This window comes from Mastigoproctus giganteus, chromosome 2, assembly GCF_048544385.1.
Source record: "Mastigoproctus giganteus isolate SK-2022 chromosome 2, ASM4854438v1, whole genome shotgun sequence".
In the NCBI taxonomy this organism is placed as follows: Eukaryota; Metazoa; Arthropoda; class Arachnida; order Uropygi; family Thelyphonidae; genus Mastigoproctus; species Mastigoproctus giganteus.
Genome location: NC_143576.1, coordinates 66,595,004 through 66,619,688, shown reverse-complemented (window position 1 = coordinate 66,619,688; position 24,685 = coordinate 66,595,004). Strand labels below are relative to the sequence as shown.

Genomic DNA, 24,685 nt, shown 5'->3' with positions numbered 1-24,685 from the left:
ACACGCTTCTTGATTAGACCGGGGTTCGAGCCCGTCACCACCAAATACGGAGGATGCAGAAAGATCAGGGAATGACCCCCGCATATTCCTGGAGCAATATGGCCTTAGTTGCTAATGCTCCTAAAAACCAAATAACAACAGAATGTCCAATAAATAATTAATAAGTATGTTGCATTAATTGCTGGAGACAAAAGTTACCCTCTGACCACACTATATTTTATTTTATAAACCAAAATCAATCATGAATAATGGTCCTAGGAATCCTAAATCAAAAGTCCTTCAAGATGTTCACAGTTGATTAAGGACACTGTGATGAAGTTGACTAAGGTGATGGAGGAGAGATTCTTGGAAGAGTTTTTAGTCCAGAGCCTTATTCCTTTGGGTGTAAGGTCCAGGGCTGCCTTCTTTCATATAAGGTAATACCAGCAGCTAATGGTGGAAACACACCATTAGTTGCTGTTCTTGTGCATGGATTTGGTGGAGAAATTTTGCCAATATTCACATCAGTATGTGAATTAAATTATTATTTAGGTTTTTACTCAGGAAATTATCTTGGACGATAAAAACCATAATACTATAATATAACCATAATATACTTACTATAAGAGAAAAAAAAAACATAAACAATATAAAATGGTAATTAATAAAACAGTACCTAAACTCGACAGAACAGTACTGATTTCTTCATTAAAAAAATAAAAAAAATAAAAAAAAAAGGAATGATTGAACATTAATTAAATTTATAATTACATAATTGAATTGTATTAACATAATTGAAGTTCACTGTTTAAAAGAAAACATGATTTGAACTCTATTTTGTTTAAAAAAAAAAAAAATCATATTAAAAGTTAATGTGTCACCGTATTGTGAATATTTTTGCAAGATTTTATGCTTCATGACTTAAAAACATTTACACATAATTATATTCTATAACTCTTACCCTCCCACCCTCAGTTCAAATTAGTGAGATCATCATTTTAGTCTTGGCATTTGTGGAGTGAGTGAGTGTATTTGTGCTTCCAAGCCAAATGGTTAGTTTGATCCTTTTCTTAACTGTTGTGGTTGGCATGATAAATGTGGTAGCTGTTAGTTTTGGCCTGCTGCCTGTCTTCTCAAAGTGTTTCTCTCCAATGACCATTATCCTGTGAGTGCTATTTTGGGCAATTACATGTTGGTTGTCTTATTGTAATTTAACTTCTTATTCTTTACTTTATTCTTCTTCACCTCTCACTTCAGTTACACATTATTTCACTTGAAATGTTGTTTGGTATTTCACTTTCTTCTAGCCATGTTCTTACATTCCCAAATTAATACTCATTTTTGCAACTATTTTACAACACATTGATTTGATTTCCTCTAAATAAATAAGAACACAGTCACTGTTTTAAAAACTTTTGCCATGCAATTATTACTGTACTTTGCTCTACTTCATTCCAACTTGTATCCCAGTTGTAAATAGCACATTTTAATGTTATAATTTTCAATAATTTTAATATTTATTTTTGTCTTTCCTCCTCTTGTCAGAATCTTCAAAAACAAATTCTTCAACTCTATCCTTTGATATAAACATTTACAGCTGAGTATGACTTTCCAATGCAGGTGTACAAAGGCTGTGACACTGTAAGGTAAGAAATAACATTTGACACTGCCATTATTGTCACTTAATAAAATTTCATTGGAAGGATAATCAGGGATATTATCCAACAATAAAAATGTAATATTGTTTTCAATCACATTTAATTTTCCCTTTTGAATGATTTTACATCTTTTATGAACTGATTGTGAAACCATTGTGAAAGAATTTTGGAACTGTATTATTAAATTCATGTTTAGAAATAATCTGTCCTACATAAACCAAATAAAAAAGAAAACAGTCCAAATTATACAAGAGGTCTAAATTGGTGATGTTTTACTGTAAAGACATAATAAATATTACTTCTCTAGGCAACAGCAATGCAGATATGCACAGCACTGTGAATAATGATTAGGCTGTACGGCAGTTTTCATCAACATGCAAGGCTTTGTGTGTGTGTGTGTGTGTGTGTGTGTGTGTGTGTGTGTGTGTGTGTGTGTGTGTGTGTGTGTGTGTGTGTGTGTGTGTGTGTGTGTGTGTGTGTGTGTGTGTGTTTTTTCCCCAGTTTACTTAGCCACCAATGAATTCAAAATGTATGGCAGTCTACTTTGAATTCTGCAGAATTTGAAATCTTATTAAATTCTACAGCAAGCAGTATAAGAAAGTTTGTATTATGTGTAAAATATTCATAAAATTTTTCCTCATCTGTTATAAATGAAGAAACAAAATAATATCTTTGACACACACACAAAAGCAAGAGAAGATAGTCAAGGGTCAGATACACAGCCAAGTATAAGTTTAAACTGTTGTCGCAAGGCATGAATGCTTTCACTTTAATTCATCTTTCTGCTAAAATTAGTTAAGTCAAAAAACAAAAAATGTTTAGCTGAAGTGTTTAAAATTTTATCCTGCACTTGCTTTATAGTTCTCTAAAAAATTATTAGTTTTAAATATAGTTTCAGACTTACAGGATACCCAGCAAAATAATTTCTTAATATAAAAACATTTTATCATATTACCTGTTCTTCTAGCTGGGATAGAACCAGCTGTTCCCAGAAGAAATACGCCAGCCCTTTTTGTTATTCTGAAAAGATAAATAGATTGGAAAACCTTAATTATATAAAAGGCAGATTCAACGGTTTATCAATTTCGAGTATAACAGAAGTCATTCCATGGCAGGTGATGGGGGAGGATATAAATTTCATACAATGAAATTTTATATATGAACGTGCCTAAATGTGCTATCGAATTGTTTGAATGTTTAATGTGTTAAGCAGGACTTTCCTGCTTAACACATTAAACATTCAAGTATCACAAGTTGTAACTGTTGCTCAAAAGAACTCATATTCTGTGAAGAGCAAGAAATAGTAAGGTCATTAGAAAGCATAGCACTGAGTACCGATCCCTGTGGCATACCTTCTTTCTGGACAAAAGTTTGTGAAACTGCATTGTGATAACACACTTGGAAGGTTCTGTTTTTAGAAAGCTCTGTATGATCATTGGTAGTCAACCTCAAAGGTCTATGGCATATAAATCATGGAGGATGTAGCATCAGGTGGTGTCACAGGCTTTTTCAATATCCAGGAATACTGTAACAAGATGCTCTTTCCAAATAAAAGCATTTATGTTCAATTCAGCTTTAAAAATAAGGTCTATGGACTGATTTTTTTCAGAAGCCATAATGATTTTAATTGATGACTGCATGGGATTCCAGATATCATACTAGTCTATTATGGACTACCTTTCCTAATGTTTTGGATAAGCAGATGAAAAGAGATATCGGTCTATAGTGATGCAAACCTTTTTGTTATTTTTGTTATAGTTATGGAAAATTTTTTTGGGAACGAGAGAAGCCTTGTGCAGGCGAAGTTTTTACTACTCCTGGAAATAGAGAAATTTTTTCTGTTTTATTAGCTTAAATTGGCATATTAACTTATTTTCTAGAGTAGCTTTATATTCCTAGTTACGATACTTAGCTTAAAATTTAACTTAGATAGAGATTTTTTAGGTTATTATTTAGAATCGGTAAGGGTATCCAATCCACGTGTTACAAGTTTTGCAGCTCCACTGCAACGAGAAGTTTTTTTTAGCCATATTTAGCAGCTTTAATGACCAATTGTTATATTAAATTATTTTCTATAAGTAGCTTATAGACCAAGTCAAGATCCTTGGTATATTTTGAATTGAGACGGTGAGATTTTGGAAGTTAATTAATACTTAAGTATCCGTAGATTTACCGTTCGTAACTTGCTGCCATTGTTATTCAATACAATGTTATATCCCGAACTATATAGCGTTAGCTTAGTATAGTATAGTATATTAGATTATATAATATTGTCACTTAATCTTGTTAAACTTCGACAATTAAATTGTACTTTTTAACTAAATACATATAACAACTTAGATTTTACAAACGTAACATAATTAATTAATACATAACTTGATACAAAGTTATATAAACGGAACTCGTAGATAATACGTGATACTGAAAAATATATATAGATATATAGTGTTATAACTGTGTTGGGATACAAGTTTAGGGTTATAATTTTGTACTGAAATTGAAATTTTATTGAAATTAAATCAAAATCATGACTCAGACCAGAGCAGCAAAGCAAAAGGCTCAAGCAAGTGGGAGTGCTCTGGCTCAAGGGAGAACTGAGGGGAGCAGTTGCCCTTTGTGTGTGTGCGCGCGATGTAAGGAAATCAGGTGATAACTCGGCATTTTTATGGACCTATATGAGAGTTTGAAAGACAGGGTGAATGCCCTCCAAGGATCGAAATTCAGGGGCCCATCAAGCTCTCAACTGCCCACATCAATGCCAGAGCCTGTACTTGATCATCACAGAACAAAGCGGCAACCCCCAAGGCAGAATGTGCTGGTCCCACAGGAACTAGCAGTTGTTGGTGACTCTATTGTCAGGGAAACGGGGAACATGCTTTGCAAAAAGGATGGGTGGAACAGGACCAGGGTATGTCTGTCAGGGGCAAAGGTTGATGACGTTGTAGAGAGGATATCATCTTTTAAGGGCACAAAGGTGATATAGTTGTACACGTTGGCACTAATGATATTAAGAGTAGGAGACCGGGCGAAATTACTTAACAAGTACAGGTCACTGCTGAGAAAAAGCCATGAATTAGGGTTGAATTTGAAAGTGTCTGCAATTCTGACCACACACGATACCAAGGAGTATATGATGAGAGACTTGTCGATAGATTCGGCCCTGGAAAGATTGCGCAAGGCTCAAGGGGTAGAATTTTTTTCAGCCTGGTCTGTACTTGTTAACAGGAGAGACTGCTTCTACAGGGATAGGATACACTTAAATAGAAAGGGTGCAAGAATATTTGCTGATGCTATCAATGCATTATGTGGGGTCGGAAAACTGCTAGCATGGGGGGGGATACAAGGACTAATAGATTAAAAGTAGCCACTGGCAGAGGTGAAAGAGATTCGTGCACTGCTCCTATTGGAATGAGCAGAAGCCTGGAAAACAAGATGCAGGATGTTTCAGACTGCTGGAAGTCATTGCGGTACAAGTAAACACATGGGTTGTGTTAGGGTAGCTAAGAATAGGAATAGGTGCATGTATACTTGCGTGTACACCAATGCTAGGAGTTTGGTAAATAAATTTGATGAATTTGAGGTATTGCACAAAGCATCAAAGGTGGATATTGTTGGGATATCAGAGACGTGGTGTCACAGATATAAGGAATGCAGAACTGGAATTTGGGGAGTACAATGTGTAGAGAAAGAATACACAGGATAGGAAGGGAGGAGGGGTTATGCTATTAGTTAAGAAACACAAAATCCAAGTAAGTGAAGCCAGTCAACATCGCTGGACAGTGCAGCGTCGAGTCAGTTTGGTGTGACATAAGCATTGGGAGATCAAAATTGAGAGTAGGAGTGTGCTACAGGCCTTATGATTCCTATGAGAATAATAAGAAACAGTATGGGAAATAGAGTGGGCCAGTAAATCAGAGAGTCTTATATAATGGGGAATTTTAATTTCCCAGATATTGACTGGAATTTTTAGATTGGTCACTCACAAACTAGCAAGGCTTTTGTGAATTTATTGGACGATTGTTTTCTACATCAGCATTTTCGGGAGGCAACTAGAGGAAGTAATACTCTTGATTTGATTATCAGTAGTGATTCTTCATGCATTAAGAATCTGCAGATATATGAACCACTAGGTGGCAATGATCAAAGTGTGCTGAAGTGGGATTTACTCAAAGAGGTAACTACCATTAGGGGTAAAAGGAAGGGTGATAGCTTTTGTAAAGGCGACTACGATGGACTGAGACAGTATTTAAATTCTATACAGTGGGACCAACTGATGATGTTACCAACAGCAAATTCAAAATGGGAAGCATAAGAACTTATCTTGGAAGCTATTAGGCTTTACATACCAACTAACAAATATATTAGCATTAGTAGAGGCATATGATGCAAGAAAGCAAGCTTATGCAGCATCAGCCAAAAAAAAAAAAACACACTTCCACTTTGCCCCTCCATTCGTTCGAAATACCTGTCCAGCTGATTCTTAAATTAATTTAGACTATCAACTTCCACAACACGGGATGGAAGTCTGTTCCACTAACCAACAACCCGCTGGCTAAGGGCAAATTTCCACACATCTATCCTACATCTGTCTTTCCTCAATTTGAATGTATGCCCTCTCGGGTGATTATTCTGAGCAAGAGGAAAAATCCCATTAGCATTGAGCATGCTCAAACCATTCAGTACTTCATACACCTCTGTCAGATCACCCCGCCGGTGCCTAATCTCCAGATAGTGTAATTTACAAAACTTAAGCCTTTCTTCGTAAGAGCAACCCTTTGTTCCATTCCCTAATCTTGTTGCCCTTCTCTGTACTTGTTCTAGCAGCTCTACATCCTTCTTGAAATGAGGCCTCCAGACCTGTATACAGTATTCAAGGTGTGGCCTGACCATTGCCTTATATAAGGAAATAATCAACTCTTATCCCTGCTAGCAAAATTCCTGTATATCATTGACAAGACACCATGAGCTACTCTTGCAGCCCATCTGTGCTGCTCAGAGAACTTCATATCTGCCTGCACAATTACCCCCGGGTCCTTTTCATTCTCAACAACTGTCAGTGTAGTACCATAGAGTTGATACGTTGCTCTGGGGTTGCAGTTTCCCATATGTAGTACTTTACATTTGTCAATGTTAACTTCATTTGCCACCTCTCAGCCCATCTGCTCAACCTTTGCAGAACCTGTTGCAGCAGCATAGCATCAGTAGTGTCCTTAACAACCCTGCCAACTTTTGTATCGTCTGCAAACTTGGACATTAAGCTTGATATACCATCATCAATATTATTTATAAATACAGAAAACAATAATGGACCAAACACAGAACTGTAAGGGACTTCACTAATAACATTAGTCCACGATGAATAGTGTCCATTAATTACCACTCTCTGTCTTCTCCCCCTCAACAACCCCTTTATCCATAGCAGCAATTTGCCTCCAATGCCACACTGCTTCAATTTGTGCAACAGTATCAAAAGCCTTTCTATGATCCAAGTATATAATATCAAAGTTATTCCCTGCATCCAGTTCTTTTGTGACTGCATCATAGAATCCAATCAAATTGGTTAGGCAAGACGTTCCCTTAACAAAACCATGCTGTGTCCGAGCTAGAACTGAAGTCTTGTCTAGATGATCCTGCAGTGCTTCTTTAACCAGTGCCTCCATTAATTTTCCTGGAACACAAGTTAAACTCACAGGTCTATAATTACTTGTGTCAGCCTTTGTTCCTCCTTTGTGAACTGGGGTCACATTTCCACATCTCCAGTCTATGGGTACCTCCCATAGACTGGAGATGTGGCTCTCATAATTATGGCTAAGGGTTTGCTTACTTCTTTTGCTGCCTCCTTTAATATAACTGGATTGATCCCATCCACCCCAGGTGCCTTTCTTGTGTTTATCTTCAACAATTTCTCCTCCACTTTACGCTCAGTTATTACAAGATTATCTAGCTTGCTGCCAGAGTTGAATACACCTCTGGCATTCCCCTCGCTGAATAACTCCTCATGTGTGAATGTCGATGCAAAATATTCATTTAGTTTGTTAGCTACCTGAGCAGGATCATCAACAGTTGAACCATTGATATCAAGTGGACCAATCTGATTCATCCCCTTCCTTCTAGAGTTTACATAAGAAAAGAACTCTTTGCTGTTTTCTTTGCATCCTTTGCCAAAGATTTCACATAATGTGCCTTCGCCTGCCTAACCTCCTTTGTAACTTGGTTACAGATCAACTTATATCTGTCATAGGCTTCTGTGTCACATGTTAATTTATATGTATCCCATGCATTTTTCTTAATATTGTTCAAGGTTTAGGCCTAAATGGATGCCAGATGACCTAATGAGACATATGGCAGAGTAGAAAAATGCATGGGATACATATAAATTAACATGTGACACAGAAGTTTATGATAGATATAAATTGATCTGTAACAAAGTTACAAAGGAGGTTAGGCAGGCGAAGGCAGAATATGAGAAATCTTTGGCAAAGGATGCAAAGAAAAACAGCAAAGAGTTCTTTATTTATGTAAAGAACTCTTTGCTGTTTGCTCCAATCAGATTGTTCCAATTGATATCGATGGTTCAATTGTGGATGATCCTGCTCAGGTAGCTAATCAACTAAATGAATATTTTGCATCGACATTCACACATGAGGAGTTATTCAGCGAGGGGAATGCCAGAGGTGTATTCAACTCTGGCAGTAAGCTAGATAATCTTGTAATAACTGTGAGTAAAGTGGAGGAGAAATTGTTGAAGATACACACAGGAAAGGCACCTGGGGTGAATAGGATCTATCCAGTTATGTTAAAGGAGGTAGCAAAGGAAGTAAGCAAACCATTAGCCATAATTAAGAGAGCTTCCTTGGGCACAGTGGATGTACCCATAGACAGATGTGCAAATGTGACCCCAATTCACAAAGGAGGATCAAAGGCTGACACAAGTAATTATAGACCTGTGAGTTTAATTTCTGTTCCAGGAAAATTAATGGAGGCAATGGTTAAAGAAGCACTGCAGGATCATCTAGACAAGACTTCAGTTATAGCTCTGAAACAGCATGGTTTTATTAAGGCAAAGTTTTGCCTGACCAATTTGATTGTATACTATGATGCAGTCACAAAAGAACTGGATGCAGGGAATAACTTTGATGTTATATATATGGATCTTAGAAAGGCTTTTGATACTGTTGCACATGGAAGACTGCTGCACAAATTGGAGCAGTGTGGCATTGGAGGCAAATTGCTGCTATGGATAAAGGGGTGCTTGAGGGGGCAAAGACAGAGAGTGGTAATCAATGGACACTGCTCATCGTGGACTAATGTTATTAGTGGAGTCACTCAGGGTTCAGTGTTGGGTCCATTGTTGTTTTCTGTATTTATAAATAATATTGATGATGGTATATCAAGCTTAATGTCCAAGTTTGCAGACGATACAAAGGTTGGCAGGGTTGTCAAAGACACTACTGACACTATGCTGCTACAACAGGATCTGGAAAGGTTGAGCAGATGGGCTGAGAGGTGGCAAATGAAGTTTACCATTGACAAATGTAAAGTACTACATATGGAAAACAGCAACCCCAGAGCAACGTATCAACTCTGTGGACACTGACAGTGGTAGAGAATGAAAAGGACCTGGGGATAATTGTGCAGGCAAATATGAAGTTCTCTGAGCAAGTGCAGACGGGCTGCAAGAGTAGCTCATGGTGTCTTGTCAATGATATACAGGAATTTTTCTAGCAGGGATAAGGAGGTGATTATTCCCTTGTATAAGGCAATGGTCAGGCCACACCTTGAATACTGTATACAGGTCTGGAGGCCTCATTTCAAGAAGGAAGTAGAGCTGCTGGAACGAGTACAGAGAAGGGCAACAAGGTTAGTGAATGGAACAAAGGGTTGCTCTTACGAAGAAAGGCTTAAGTTTTGCAAATTACAGCGTCTGGAGACTAGGCACGTTGTTTTGTTATGTTGTTATTTGGTTTTTAGGAGCATTAGCAACTAAGGACATATTGCTCCGGGGATATGCGGTGGACACTCCATGACCTTTCTGCATCCTCCGTATTTAGTGGTCACGGGCTCAAACCCCAGTCTAATCAAGAAGCGTGTGCTACGCACTGCTGTTCCTTCCCACCTGGCTACGGAGGCGCCTAAGACTAGGCACCGGCGAGGTGATCTGATAGAGGTGTATAAAGCCTTGAATGGTTTGAGCACGCTCAATGCTGATGGGATTCTTCCTCTTCCTCAGAATAATCACCTGAGAGGGCATAAATTCAAATTGAGGAAAGATAGATGTAGGATAGATGTGCGGAAATTTGCCTTTAGCCAGTGGGTAGTTGGTTGGTGGAACAGACTTCCATACCTTGTTGTGGAAGCTGATAGCCTAAAGAAATTTAAGGCTCAGCTGGACAGGTATTTCGAACGAACGGAGGGGTGAAGTGGAAGTGGTTTTTTTTTTTTCCCCCTTTGGCTGATGCTGCATAAGCTTGCTTTCTTGCATCAGATGCCTCTACTAATGCTAATTTACATAAAAAAAAAAGTCTGGGAGTTCACACTTTAAATAAAAATTGCTTTTGGATAACTTTGAACTGACTTAAGGTCAGTTTTATGATTTCCACCAATTTTTCTTTATATACAATTACAAATTTTAAAATGTAGAAGTGACAGATGCACAGTAATAGATTTTATTCAAGGATATAATTGAAATCAAACTCACTGGTTGGTAGTACTAGGAAGCATTTTCAAAACAATACCAGAGTCATCAGTATGTCCACCTAAAAATAAATAATACATTTAAACTTATTACGCATTTAAAAAAAAAAAAAGAAAAAAAAAGCATAATTTTTGTTTCACAAAGAAACCCTGAGACAGTGGCTAAAAACTCTAAAATATCTACATTTATTTAAGTAGCAGTATTATACTGAAATCTTTGGACACAAATTATTTCCAATACTAATAGATAGGTGCAAACAGTCTGCAAGAGTAGCTCATGGTGTCTTGTCAATGATACACTGAGATTTTTCTACCAGAGATAAGAAGGTGATTATCCCCCTTGTATACGGCAATGGTCAGGCCACACCTTAAGTACTGTATACAGGTCTGGAGGCTTCATTTTAAGAAGGATGTAGAGCTGTTGGAATGAGTACAGAGAAGGGCAACAAGATTACTGAAATGGATTAATGGAAGAAAGGGTTGCTCTTATGAAGAAAGGCTTAAGTTATGCAAATTACAGCATCTGGAGACTAGACACCTGAGAGGTGCATAACACCTCAATCGGATCACTATCACAGTCTTAAAAAATGTGCGAAATGTTTGCAGAGCTTTCTAGAACAGGACATGATCTAGCCAAGGAGGTTGGATTTGTGTGTGTTAGGTGCAGAGACGGTGAAGAAATTAGGCACCAACTCAGCATTCTGATGGGTCAGAGTTTGAGGTGTAGGGTAGATGCTCTCGAAGAAATTAATATGAGGGCCCTTCAAGCTCTCAGTTGCCCATCTCAATGCCAGAGCTCATCCCTATGCATCAGGCAACACAGCAGCAATCTCCAAGGCAGAATGCCCTGGTGCCATAGGAACTAGTTATTGCTGGTAACTCTATTGTCAGACAGATGGGAAATATATTATGCAAAAAGGATAAGTGGACAAGTCTGCTAGGAGCGAAAGCTGATGACCTTAAAGATGATATCTGACGTTGAAGGGCAGATATCATCTTTAAGGGCAAAAAAAGGTGATATTGTTGTACACGTTGGCAGTAATGACATTAAGCGTAGGAGATCTGCAGATTTACTTAACAAGTACAGGAACTACTCGACTTACGGAAATTTGACTTTACACAAGTTTTTGAGCCGAGTGGGTAAAGTACCAGCCCGGCAACCCAAAGGTCACGGGTTCGATTCCCGCCTCAGGCTTGGATCAAAGTACAGCAAAAACCTTGGGAGGTGCAATATGGCCACAGAAGCCAATGCGCCAACAACTACCAAATCAAAAAAAAAAAAAAAAAGTTTTGCCAGCTGGTGCAAACTTTAAAAATCTTGGAACCGTATTTTGCATCCCATGGGAATAAATGGAGGTATGTATCGTGAAAATATGATGTGAACCCAATAACCAACTGTTTTTTTTTGTTTTTTTGTAATTCATTTCAAGTCCTTGGAAGTTGAAATTTTTGCTATATAACTAAGCTATTTATCTTTATAAAAGGTTATTTTTATAATGTAAATTGCACTACTCTTTCATCATTATCACATGTTCCCATTATAAGAATCAATTTTGAACACCTTTGTGATATAGTTTCACAAAAGGTGATATAGTTGTACACGTTGGCACTAATGATATTAAGAGTAGGAGACCAGCGGAATTACTTAACAAGTACAGGTCACTGTTGAAAAAAAGCCGTGAAGTAGGGTTGAATTTGAAAGTGTCTGCAATTCTGCCCAGACACGATAGGAGGGAGTATATGATGAGAGCCTTGTCGATCAATTCGGCCCTGGAAAGATTGTGCAAGGCTGAAGGGGTAGAATTTTTTTCAGCCTGGACTGTACTTGTTAACAGGAGAGATTGCTTCTACAGGGATGGGATACACTTAAATAGAAAGGGTGCAAGAATATTTGCTGATGCTATCGAGGCAGTGTTAGGTGGGTCAGAAAACTGCTAGCTTGGGGGGAGACAAAGACTAATGGATTAACAGTAGCCACTGGCAGAGGTGAAAGAGATTCTTGCACTGCTTCTATTGGAATGAGCAGAAGCCTGAAAAACAAGATGCAGGATATTTCAGAGACTGCTGGAAGTCATTGCGGTACAAGTAAACACATGGGTTGTGTTAGGGTAGCTAAGAATAGAAACAGGTGCATGTATACTTGCGTGTACACTAATGCTAGGAGTTTAGTAAATAAATTTGATGAATTTGAGGTATTACTCAAAACATCAAAGGCAGATATTGTTGGGATATCAGAGACGTGGTGTCACACAGATATAAGGAATGCAGAACTGGAATTTGGGGAGTACAACGTCTACAGAAAGGATAGACAGGATAGGAAGGGAGGAGGGGTTATGCTATTAGTTAAAAAACACATAAAATCCAAGGAAGTGAAGCCAGTTGACATCGCTGGACAGTGCAGTGTTGAGTCAGTTTGGTGTGACATAAGCATAGGTAAATCAAAATTGAGAGTAGGAGTGTGCTATAGGCCTAATGACTCTGATGAGTATAATAAGAAACAGTATGGGAAATAGAGTGGGCCAGTAAATCAGAGAGTCTTATAATGGGGGATTTTAATTTCCCAGATATTGACTGGAATTTGTGGGTTGGTCACTCACACACTAGCAAGGCTTTTGTGGATTTATTGGATGATTGTTTTCTACACCAGCATGTTCGTGAGGCAACAAGAGGGAGCAATACTCTTGATCTGATTATCAGTAGTGATTCTTCATGCATTAGGAATCTGCAGATAAATGAACCACTGGGTGGCAGTGATCACAGTGTGCTGAAGTGGGATTTACTCAAGGAGGTAACTACCATCAGAGGTAAAGGGAAGGGTTTTTGCTTTCGTAAAGGCAACTATGATGGTCTGAGACAGTATTTAAATTCTATACAGTGGGACCAACTGATGATGTTACCAACAGCAAATTCAAAATGGGAAGCATTCAAGGAACTAATCTTGGAAGCTACCAGGCTTTACATACCAACCAAGAAATATTGTTCAAGGTTCAGGCCTAAATGGTTGTCGGATGAACTAATGAGACATATGGCAGAGAAGAAAAATGCATGGGATACATACAAATTAATGGGTGACGTGGAAGCCTATGATAGATATAAGTTGGTCTGTAACCAAGTCACAAAGGAGATTAGGCAGGCAAAGGCAGATTATGAGAAATCCTTGGCAAAGGATGCAAAGAAAAACAGAAAAGAGTTCTTTACTTATGTAAACTCTAGAAGGAAGGGGATGAATCAGATTGGTCCACTTGATATTGATGGTTCAACAGTTGAGGATCCAGCTCAGGTGGCTAACAATCTAAACGAGTATTTTGCATCTACATTCACACATGAGGAGTTATTCAGGAAGGGGAATGTCGTAGGTGAAGTAAACATTGGCAGTGAGCTAGATGATTTTCTAATAACTGAGAGGAAAGTGGAGGAGAAATTGTTGAGGATAAACATAAAAAAGGCACCCGGGGTGGATGGGATCTATCCAGTTATATTAAAGGAGGCAGCAAAGGAAGTAAGCAAACCCCTAGCCATAATTATGAGAGCTTCTTTGGACTCAGGGGAGGTACCCATGGTCTGGAGATGTGCAAATGTAACCCCAATTCACAAAGGAGGATCAAAGGCTGACACAAGTAATTATAGACCTGTTAGTTTAACTTCTGTTCCAGGAAAATTAATGGAGGCACTGGTTAAAGAAGCACTGCAGGATCATCTGGACAAGAATTCAGTTATAGCTCAGACACAGCATGGGTTTGTTAAGGGCAGGTCTTGTCTGACCAATTTGATTGGATACTATGATGTAGTCACAAAAGAACTGGATGCAGGGAATAACTTTGATATTATATATTTGGATCTTAGAAAGGCTTTTGATACTGTTGCGCATGGAAGACTGCTGCACAAATTGGAGAAGTGTGGCATTCGAGGCAAATTGCTGCTATGGATAAAGGGATGGTTGAGTGGCAGAAGACAGAGAGTGGTAATCAATGGACACTGCTCAACGTGGTGTCACACAGATATAAGGAATGCAGAACTGGAATTTGGGGAGTACAACGTCTACAGAAAGGATAGACAGGATAGGAAGGGGGGGGGAGGGGTTATGCTATTAATTAAGAAACACATAAAAACCAAAGAAGTGAAGCCAGTCGACATCGCTGGACAGTGCAGTGTTGAGTCAGTTTGGTGTGACATAAGCATTGGGAGATCAAAATTGAGAGTAGGAGTGTGCTATAGGCCTAATGACTCTGATGAGTATAATAAGGAACTGTACAGGGAAATAGAGTGGGCCAGTAAATCAGAGAGTCTTATAATGGGAGATTTTAATTTCCCAGATATTGAGTGGAATTTGGGGGCTAGTTACTCACACACTAGCAGGGCTTTTGTGGATTTATTGGATGACTGTTTTCTACATCAGCATGTTCGGGAGGCAACTAGAGGGAGTAATACTCTTGATTTGATTATCAGTAGTGATTCTTCATGCATTAAGAATCTGCAGATAAAGGAACCACTAGGTGGCAGTGATCACTGTGCTGAAGTGGGATTTACTCAAAGAGGTAACGACCATCAGAGATAAAGGGAAGGGTTTTTGCTTTCGTAGAGGTGACTACGATGGTCTCAGACAGTATTTAAATTCTATACAGTGGGACCAACTGATGATGTTACCAACAGAAAATTCAAAATGGGAAGCATTCAAAGAACGTATCTTGGAAGCTACTAGGCTTTACATACCAACTAAGAAATATTGTTCAAGGTTTAGGCCAAAATGGATGTCAGATGAACGAATGAGGCATATGGCAGTGAAGAAAAATGCATGGGATACTTACAAATTAACACATGACACAGAAGCCTATGATAGATACAAGTTGATATGCAACCAAGTTACAAAGGAGGTTAGGCAGGCGTAGGCAGATTACGAGAAATCTTTGGCAAGGGATGCAAAGAAAAACAGCAAAGAGTTCTTTACTTATGTAAACTCTAGAAGGAAGGGGATGAATCAGATTGGTCCACTTGATATTGATGGGTCAACTGTTGATGATCTTGCTCAGGTAGCTAACAAACTAAATGAATATTTTGCATCGACATTCACACATGAGGAGTTATTCAGCAAGGGGAATGCCAGAGGTGTATTCAACTCTAGCAGTAAGCTACAGAATCTTGAAATACCTGGGAGTAAAGTGGAGGAGAAACTGTTGAATATAAACACAAGAAAGGCACCCAGGGTGGATGGGATCTATCCAGTTATATTAAAGGAGGCAGCAAAGGAAGTAAGCAAACCCTTAGCCATGATTATGAGAGCTTCCTTGGACTCAGGGGAGGTACCCATAGACTGGAAATGTGCAAATGTGACCCCAATTCACAAAGGAGGATCAAAGGCTGACACAAGTAAATATAGACCTGTGAGCTTAACTTCTGTTCCAGGAAAATTAATGGAGGCACTGGTTAAAGAAGCACTGCAGGATCATTTACACAAGACTTCAGTTATAGCTCAGACACAGCATGGTTTTGTTAAGGGGAAGTCTTGCCTGACCAACTTGATTGGATACTATGATGCAGTCACAAAAGAACTGGATGCAGGGAATAACTTTGATATTATATACTTGGATCTTAGAAAGGCTTTTGATACTGTTGCACATGGAAGACTGCTACACAAATTGGAGCAGTGTGACATTGGAGGCAAATTGCTGCTATGGATAAAGGGGTGGTTGAGGGGGAGAAGACAGAGAGTGGTAATCAATGGACACTGCTCATCGTGGACTAATGTTATTAGTGGAGTCCCTCAGGGCTCAGTGTTGGGTCCATTATTGTTTTCTGTATTTATAAATGATATTGATGATGGTATATCAAGCTTAATGTCCAAGTTTGCAGATGATACAAAGGTTGGCAGGGTTGTCAAGGACACTACTGACATTATGCTGCTGCAACAGGATCTGGAAAGGTTGAGCAGATGGGCTGAGAGGTGGCAAATGAAGTTTAACATTGACAAATGCAAAGTACTACACATGGGAAACAGCAACCCCAGAGCAACGTATCAACTTTGTGGTACTACACTGACAGTGGTAGAGAATGAAAGGGACTTGGGGGTGGTTGTGCAGGCAGATATGAAGTTCTCTGAGAAGTGCAGACGGGCTGCAAGAGTAGCTCATGGAGTATTGTCAATGATATACAGGAATTTTTCCAGCAGGGATAAGGAGGTGATTATTCCATTGTATAAGGCAATGGTCAGGCCACACCTAGAGTACTGTATACAGGTCTGGAGGCCTCATTTCAAGAAGGATGTAGAGCTGCTGGAACGAGTACAGAGAAGGGCATCAAGATTAGTGAATGGAACAAAGGGGTGCTCTTACGAAGAAAGGCTTAAGTTTTGCAAATTACAGTGTCTGGAGACTAGGCACCAGCGAGGTGACCTGATAGAGGTGTATAAAGCCTTGAATGGTTTAAGCATGCTCAATGCTGATGGGATTCTTCCTCTAGCTCAGAAAAATCACCTGAGAGGGCATAAATTCAAATTGAGGAAAGCAAGATGTAGGATAGACGTGCGGAAATTTGCCTTTAGCCAGCGGGTGGTTGGTTGGTGGAACAGACTCGAATCCCTTGTGGTGGAGGTTGATAGCCTAAATAAGTTTAAGGCTCAGCTGGACATGTATTTTGAACGAACAGAGGGGTGAAGTGGAAGTGGGTTTTTTTTTTTGGCTGATGCTGCATAAGCTTGCTTTCTTGCATCAAATGCCTCTACTAATGCTAATGCTAATAATAAAATATACTGATGAAATTAACATGGGAACATTCTGTATAATTAGAAAATTTCAGTGAACAACAATTATACACACAACAAACAGTTGTAAAGGGATAAGGAATAGTCATTAGGAAAATATCTAAGGGCGAGACCATATTTCTCAGAAGTACAGTGAATTTCGACTTATTGAGAGGAGGTCAGGTCGAAATTTATGACAATTTAGATAAAAGTTCAGATATATAAGGACTGGTTCGGTGGCAAAAAAGCACGAAAGGGTTTGCCGGAGTAATGGCGCAGGAGTTTTTCGGAGTCAGCAAGTTGGGAAGCAGCGAGTAAGTTAGTAGTCGAAAGAAGTCGTGGTTGGGAGTTGTAGTTAGATGCAGATATGTAACTAGTAGTTCAAAGAGAGTAGATAAATTTATAATAAGTGGGCCGTTTAGTATGAATAGGCCACATTACAGTGAGTTTGGTCGAGGAGAATCTTGGATAATAACAAGGAATCTGATGTGGAAGATATTAAAGAAAGTGCCGGAAGATCAAGGAGCTGGTCCAAAAACTCGGAGAAATGAAAGTTATTGTAAGTACTGTTTCGTATTATTATTCCTAGTCAAGGAAATAATCCAAAAAAAAAAAAAAAGGAGAAAGGCATTCTGAAATCCTAACTGTGATAAATTTGACTAGCCTAGGAGGTAGCTGGAACTATATATAATTCAATTTAGAATGAGATATAGAATGGACTTGTTGAAATTGTCTATCCCAGTGGGGGAACATCTGTAATATGGAAAAGTTTTCTTGATAAATTTTGATAAATTTTGTATGTATTTAAGTCAGTTTCTATAATTAAACATGCTAAATTTTTCATGTGTATTGTCAATTGTCTCACTAAATTTTCTAGCTAAATAAATAAATTGCCTGGAATTTTGTTAATGCAGTCAGAGACCCCAGGATAACTTGTAGTTACCAGATAAAACTGACATGCCTCTTAAGAAAGGAGTCATACAATTGGCTAAATTGCCACCCAGGATAGCTAGAAAACAACAGAGTGAGACAAAGATAAAAAGAAATCAATTAGTATATTTGGAAATGATTTTATGTATAATGTTTGAAATGATGAGGTTTATGGTTAGTACTGATTTATTGAATGGTTATAGTTAACATAAGAATTAGATATTGAGATAAAGAAGTGAAAAGCAAAACGGTTAGAAAAAAAGTTGTTAATAGTAAAAGTAATTGTAAATTGAAATTTTACCATAGTTGCTGGACTTACGAACCAGAAAAATATTTTAAAGTGTGTAGAATAATTAGAATTTTAAAAAAAAAAATTTTTTTTAAAGAAAACAGAATGCCTGGGGGGAAACAGGAATGAAAAAGGGGGCCAGGAATGGCCAGCTCTACTAGACCAACCATTCACAAGCACCAGAGGTGAAATGGCAGAAGGGCCTCAAGCATTATTTTCTCTTTAAGGGTAGAGACTACTTAAGAGCATTTAAAGGGGAAAAACAAGAGAATGTGGAGATATTTTTAAATAAATTAGCCCAGATAAAGAAAGCGGATGGATTAGGGGATGAAGAGATTATAATATTCGCGGAATTTAAATTGGAAGGCACAGCGCTAATTAAATATCAACAGGAAACGTTGTATGAATCGCTAACAGATTTTAGTAGAATTATAAAAAAATTGTTTGCAAAGAAAGAATCATTTCTCACAGCAGTAGGTAAACTAGGGGGTATACGCAGGCAGGGGGGAATCAGTCGCTGAATTTCTACAGGAGGTTAAAAGCTGTTAGAATGAACACAAAGATTGATGCCACGGAAGAAGGGGCTTTCGAAAAGCTATTAACAAGGCAATTTATAAAAGGGTTAAATGACAAATTCAGAAAAAAGCTAGAGCCCTTGGAGCAAAGCATTTTTATATGCCAAAGAAGAAGAAGGTCTAGAATTGAATTTTAAAACCGAGAAACATACACGATAAATGTAAGCATGGGGAATGAAAAGAGGGGAAGGGAAACACAAAAAGGGGAGGAACAAAAAGCACCGAAAAAGAAACCCAGATAGACAAACTGGAGAAAAAAATAGACTGGCTAATAAAACAATTTAGTGAGAGGAAACAGGGGAGAACCCAAGTGGCTGAAGAGGGATGTAAGAGGGAAGGTGAGGGTGCAGCACACTACGAAAAATGGAAAAAAAGGGGATGTGACAGGGGTTGTTACATATGCAATAGCCCTAACTATTGGGCCAGATTCTGTCCTAGGAACAGATGGGGAAAACCGGAAGAGAGAAGAGATATGGCGACAGGGGCCTAACTATAGGCAAGGGGTGTCCACAATACTCGTAGACAGAAACACGACCATTTCAAAAACATTCCAAAGGGGGGGAAGAGAAGAATAAAATTAATAAACTAGAAAGGGCTCCCCAGGAAGCCCGGATGGGAGGAACCCCCAAAATTTCAGACAAGGCTGCATTAGCAATACCAATATTAAGTTAGTAACCCTAGACAAGGTAGTGGTAAATGAAGACCTAATGTACGCAGGAGAAAAGATAGGCAATTTGCAGGGAAAATATTTAGTAGACACCGGGGCCACGAAGTCAATCTTAACCTGGGAATATTTTGTAAAATTTAAGAGTAAGGAAACTTTGGGAATAAAACCTTGTGGCAGCTACATTTTACAAGGAATAGGGGGAACAGAAATAGTGTCCAATTATGAGGTCACTGCCCCAGTAACACTAGAAATGGGAGGAGCCCCCCATATTACACAATTTCTTGGTATCCAAGGGGATAAAGGGGAAGAGATATGACGCCATATTAGGGTTAGACTTTTGGCAGGAAGCAGGTTTCTGCATTGATTGCAGCCACGGCACAGTATGGGAAAAAATGCAGGTAGACGACAGGCAAAAAGAAGGGTTAACAGAAGGAGGAATAAAATTAGTGAGTAGCAATAATCTAGAAAATAAAACTCTTATGCAAGGAATGGGTTACCAAGTAAACCACTGGGGTCTATTATTACAGGTAGGGGCAACGAACAAACGGGGGAGAGCAAAAAGTTAGGCTAGTAGTACCAAACAAAATGAAGCAGTGGATATTAGAGACATCACGAAAGCAAGGTCATGGGACATTACGGAACAGATAAGACTCGAAGGAGAATACAGGAAAATTATACATGGGAGAGTTTAAATGCAGACGTGAAGCAATTTTGTAAAACTTGTCAGGTCAGAGAACCCTTCAAGTACCAACCCCCACTACAACGACACATTCAACCCACTCAAGCATTTGAAGCAGTAGCGTTAGACATCATAGGACCATTAATCACTACAGAGCAAGGGAACAGATATATTCTCACTACAGTAGACATGTACACCCGCTATCCTGAAGCAATTGCTTTAAGGAACCAAGGCAGAGGCGGTAGCTAAGGCATTTGTTAAACATATCATGTGCAGATACGGATGCTGAAAGAGCATACTTACCAACAGAGGAACTAATTTTCAGTCCGAACTGGTAATTCAATTATGTCAGATGGTACAAATACAGAAGTTGAGAGCAACCCAATACAGGCTACAAAGTACATGACTCTGGGAATGGGACTATTAAGAAGATCTTGACATCCCTAACAAACAGATCTGGAAATGATTGGGACTTACAGTTAGCTGCCTTACTGCCTTTTTGCTATTAGGAACATGGTACATAAGAGTGTAAAGGAGAAACCAAGCTATTTATTAATGGGATTTGACCCTTGGTTTCTCCTTGAGTTAGAGTTACAGGGAACCCGAACAGAATATAGGGACGTAAGTGAATTTAAAGGAGAAATCACAGCCAAGTGTGAAAGGGCCAGAGTGCTGGCAAAAGCACAAAGTGAGGTAAGTAGCAAACAACAGAGGGAGACTAAACATGGGACGAAAACAGAAGGCATTTGCAGTAGGGAATTGGGTATTAATTAAAGAAAGCAACCGGAAGAAAAAATGCACCAAAGGGAAAGAGGGGGCAAAAAGAACGAACTCCTAGATAGGAGGCAAGCGGTGAGATGGACCGACTACTTTAGATTGAATAGGGGTGATTTCTGTGTCCGGAACTAAAACAAAGGTAAGAAAGGGGAAGAATTTTTAGGGAAGCTATAGAGCTAATAGACATTCTAGAAAATCCCTTAGAATTTTCTACATGGGACATTACGGAAGGAGAAGAGAAGGAGGAGGGATTGTAAGCTTAACCTTACTTTTAAGAAATATATTATTTTTTTTATAAATAGGTAAATTAAAATTAAGATAATAATAATAAAATATACTGATGAAATTAACATGGGAACATTTTGTATAATTAGAAAATTTCAGTGAACAACAATTATACATGTAACGAACAGTTGTAATGGGATAAGGAATAGTCATTAGGAAAATATCTAAGGGCAAGACCATATTTCTCAGAAGTATGGTGAACTTTGACTTACCGAGGGGAGGTCAGGTAAAAATTCAGGACAATTTAGGTAAAAGTTTGGATATATAAGGACTGGTTCAGTGGCGAAAAAGCGCGAGAATTTTGTCGGAGTACGGGCGAGAGGGTTTGCAGAGTAATGGCGCGGAACTTTTTCGGAGTTAGCAAATAGGGAAGTGGAGTTTTTCAGAGTTAGCAAGTTGGGAAGCAGCAAGTAAGTTAGTAGTCGAGAGAAGTCGTGGTTGGGAGTTGTAGTTAGATGCAGATATCTAACTAGTAGTTCAAAGAGAGTAGATAAATTTATAGTAAGTGGGCCATTTAGTATGAATAGGCCACATTAAAGTCATCCTGAAAAAGGCCTCTGAGGTTGGGAAAATTCATATTTTAGCATTAAATCAGCTCACACACCAACCATAAGAATAAGTATTTACTGTAACTAAAATCTTTACATATTAAAATAAAATAAAATAAATATTTACAAAAACTGCTATTATATTAAATTAAATTATATACATGTAAAAACATTAAAACTGTGATAAAATCCTTAAGATAAAATACACTAAAATAAACCGGATTAAAAGCGATAAAAACAATAAAAGTCTCTGGAGCTTTTGGAAGCATCGGCTTCCTTCCTCGGCAGTAACAAAACTTCCTGCAGCACGTCCATATAGTTTTTGTAAATATTTATTTTATTTTATTTTAATATGTAAATATTTTAGTTACAGTAAATACTTATTCTTATGGTTGGTGTGTGAGCTGATTTAATGCTAAAACACATTAAAGTCAGTTTGGTCAAGGAGAATCTTGGATAATAACAAGGAATCTGATGTGGAAGATATTAAAGAAAGTGCCGGAAGGTCAAGGAGTTGGTCCAAAAACTCGGAGAAGTGAAAGTTATTGTAAGTACTGTTTCGTATCATTATTCCTAGTTAAGGAAATAATCCAAAAAAAAAAAAAAAAAAAAGGAGAAAGGCATTCTGAAATCCTAACTGTGATAAATTTGACTAGCCTAGGAGGTAGCTGGATAATCAAATTGGATGTCATAAAGAACTATATATAATTCAAATTAGAATGAGATATAGAACGGACTTGTGGAAATTGTCTATCCCAGTGGGGGAACAACTGTAATATGGAAAAGTTTTCTTGTCATAAATTTTGTATGTATTTAAGTCAGTTTCTATAATTAAACATGCTAAATTTTTCATGTGCATTGTCAATTGTCTCACTAAATTTTCTAGCTAAATAAATAAATTGCCTGGAATTTTGTTAACACAGTCAGAGGCCCCAGGATAACTTGTAGTTGCCAGATAAAATTGACATGCCTATTAAGAAAGGAGTCATACAGTACTATTTTAAAGAACAGTGCACGTATAAAAGAACATGTCAAAGGATCAGGGCACTTAAGATCAACAGTGATCACAAAACAGCGTTCAGATGCTATATCGAAAATGGAACAGCTGTTAATAATATGGATGGAAAATCAGATTCAGAAGCGAGTGCCCCCTGAGTCTAATGACCATTCAAGCAAAAGCAACAAGTATTTATAAAGATATTAAGGATAAGTACAGTGAATCCAAACCCAAGTTCGTGGCAAGCAACGCGTGGTTTAATATGTTCAAGCATTGCACTGGTTTCCACAATGTTAAAGTATGTGGTGAAGCTGCCAGTGTCGATTCTGTAGGTGCAGAAAAATTTCGTGATGTGTTGGAAAAAATGATTGATTTTTCAATGCAGCAAATTTTTAATGTTGACGAGACTGCTCTGTATTAAAAAAAAAAAAATGCCGGATCGAACATACACTACCAAAGAGGAAAATACAACGCCAGATTTCAAGGCATCAAAAGATAGGGCCACGCTTTTGCTTGGGGCTAATTCAGCAGGAGATTACAGATTAAAACTACTGCTTTTGTACAATTCTGGAAATCCTTGTGCATTTAGGGGTATCAATAAAGCCACCCTACCCGTGCATTTCCAATCAAACCAGAGACCATGGATAACAATATCTCTTTGAGGACTGATTTAAATGCTGCTTCAGAGGTTGAAAAATATTGTAAAGATAACGACGTTCCTTTCAAGATTTTGCTTCTATTAGATAATACTCCTGGACATCCTACGCATCTAGATGATTTCAATTTTCGAAAGTGAGAGTCATATTTCTACTACTGCCAAACACGACTTCATTCATCCAACCTATGGATCAGGGTGTTATTTCAAATTTAAAATCATACTACTATTTAAACAAAACATATGCTCAGGCATTATCTGCAGTAGACGATGAGAAAAATTTTACATTAAGAGACATTTGGAAATCTTACAATATTTACCACACAATCTTAAACATTAATAAGGCCTGGGCGGAAATTACTAAAAGTTGTTTAAATTGTGCATGGAAGAAAATATGCCTAGCACGTAAAAGGCTTTGAAGTATTTGAAAAAGACGAATCATATGAAAAGTTACAGATAAGATTGTAAAGGTTGCAAAGCTACTTCAGTTGGAGGTTGATGCCAAAGATGTGGATGAGTTAATAGAGGAAAAAGAGAAGGAATTATCTAACGAACAACTTATTGACTTGCAGGGAGCAATAGTGAAAGAAGAAAATGCTTACGAAGCTCAAGACGAAACAAATGAGGATCCGAGATGCTTCATCACTAAGAAACAACAATGGCATTGGTGAGGTATGAGAAGATGGATCCTGACAACAAACGATTCTTAAAATTTAACAGAGGGTTAATGATATGCTTGCTTGCTACAAAGAAATCTACGATGAAAAGAAAAAAGCCACCATCCAGTCATCCATTAATATGTTCTCTCATATGGTTGAGTGGCTGACAGCTAAATCTCCACAGTGACGTACTTATCACCTGAAGACGTTGATTCAAGAAACTATGATGTGGTCACAAAGGAACTGGATGCAAAAAGTAATTTGATATAATATACTTTGATTTAAGGAAAGCTTTTGATACTGTTGCACATGGAATACTACTATACAAATTAGAGCAGTATGGCATTAAGAGAAAGTTCCTGCAATGGATAAAGGACATAGTAACATATCAACATAGTAACAACACTCAAGGTGGTAGAGAATGAAAAGGACCTGGGGGGGGGGAGTAATTTGAGCAGTCAGATATGAAGTTTTCTGAGCAGTGTAGTCTGCAAGAGTAGCTCATGGTATCTTGTCAATGATATACAGGAATTTTTCTAGCAGGGATAAGGAGGTGATTA

General features: G+C 38.1%; 1 protein-coding gene across 3 annotated transcripts in view; it reads right to left on the bottom strand.

Annotated features, from left to right (window-relative positions):
- The window catches only part of Phm (Peptidylglycine-alpha-hydroxylating monooxygenase), a 271,952-nt gene that overhangs the window by 173,523 nt on the left and 73,744 nt on the right, over positions 1 to 24,685 (bottom strand). For all 3 annotated transcript variants that reach the window (XM_090389021.1, XM_090389029.1, XM_090389034.1), the window contains exons 5-6: positions 10,336 to 10,393; positions 2,593 to 2,657 (exon numbers count right to left, since the gene is read on the bottom strand). In XM_090389021.1, coding sequence (XP_090245147.1) covers positions 2,593 to 2,657; positions 10,336 to 10,393 — 123 coding nt within the window. The remainder of the gene's footprint in view (positions 1 to 2,592; positions 2,658 to 10,335; positions 10,394 to 24,685) is intronic.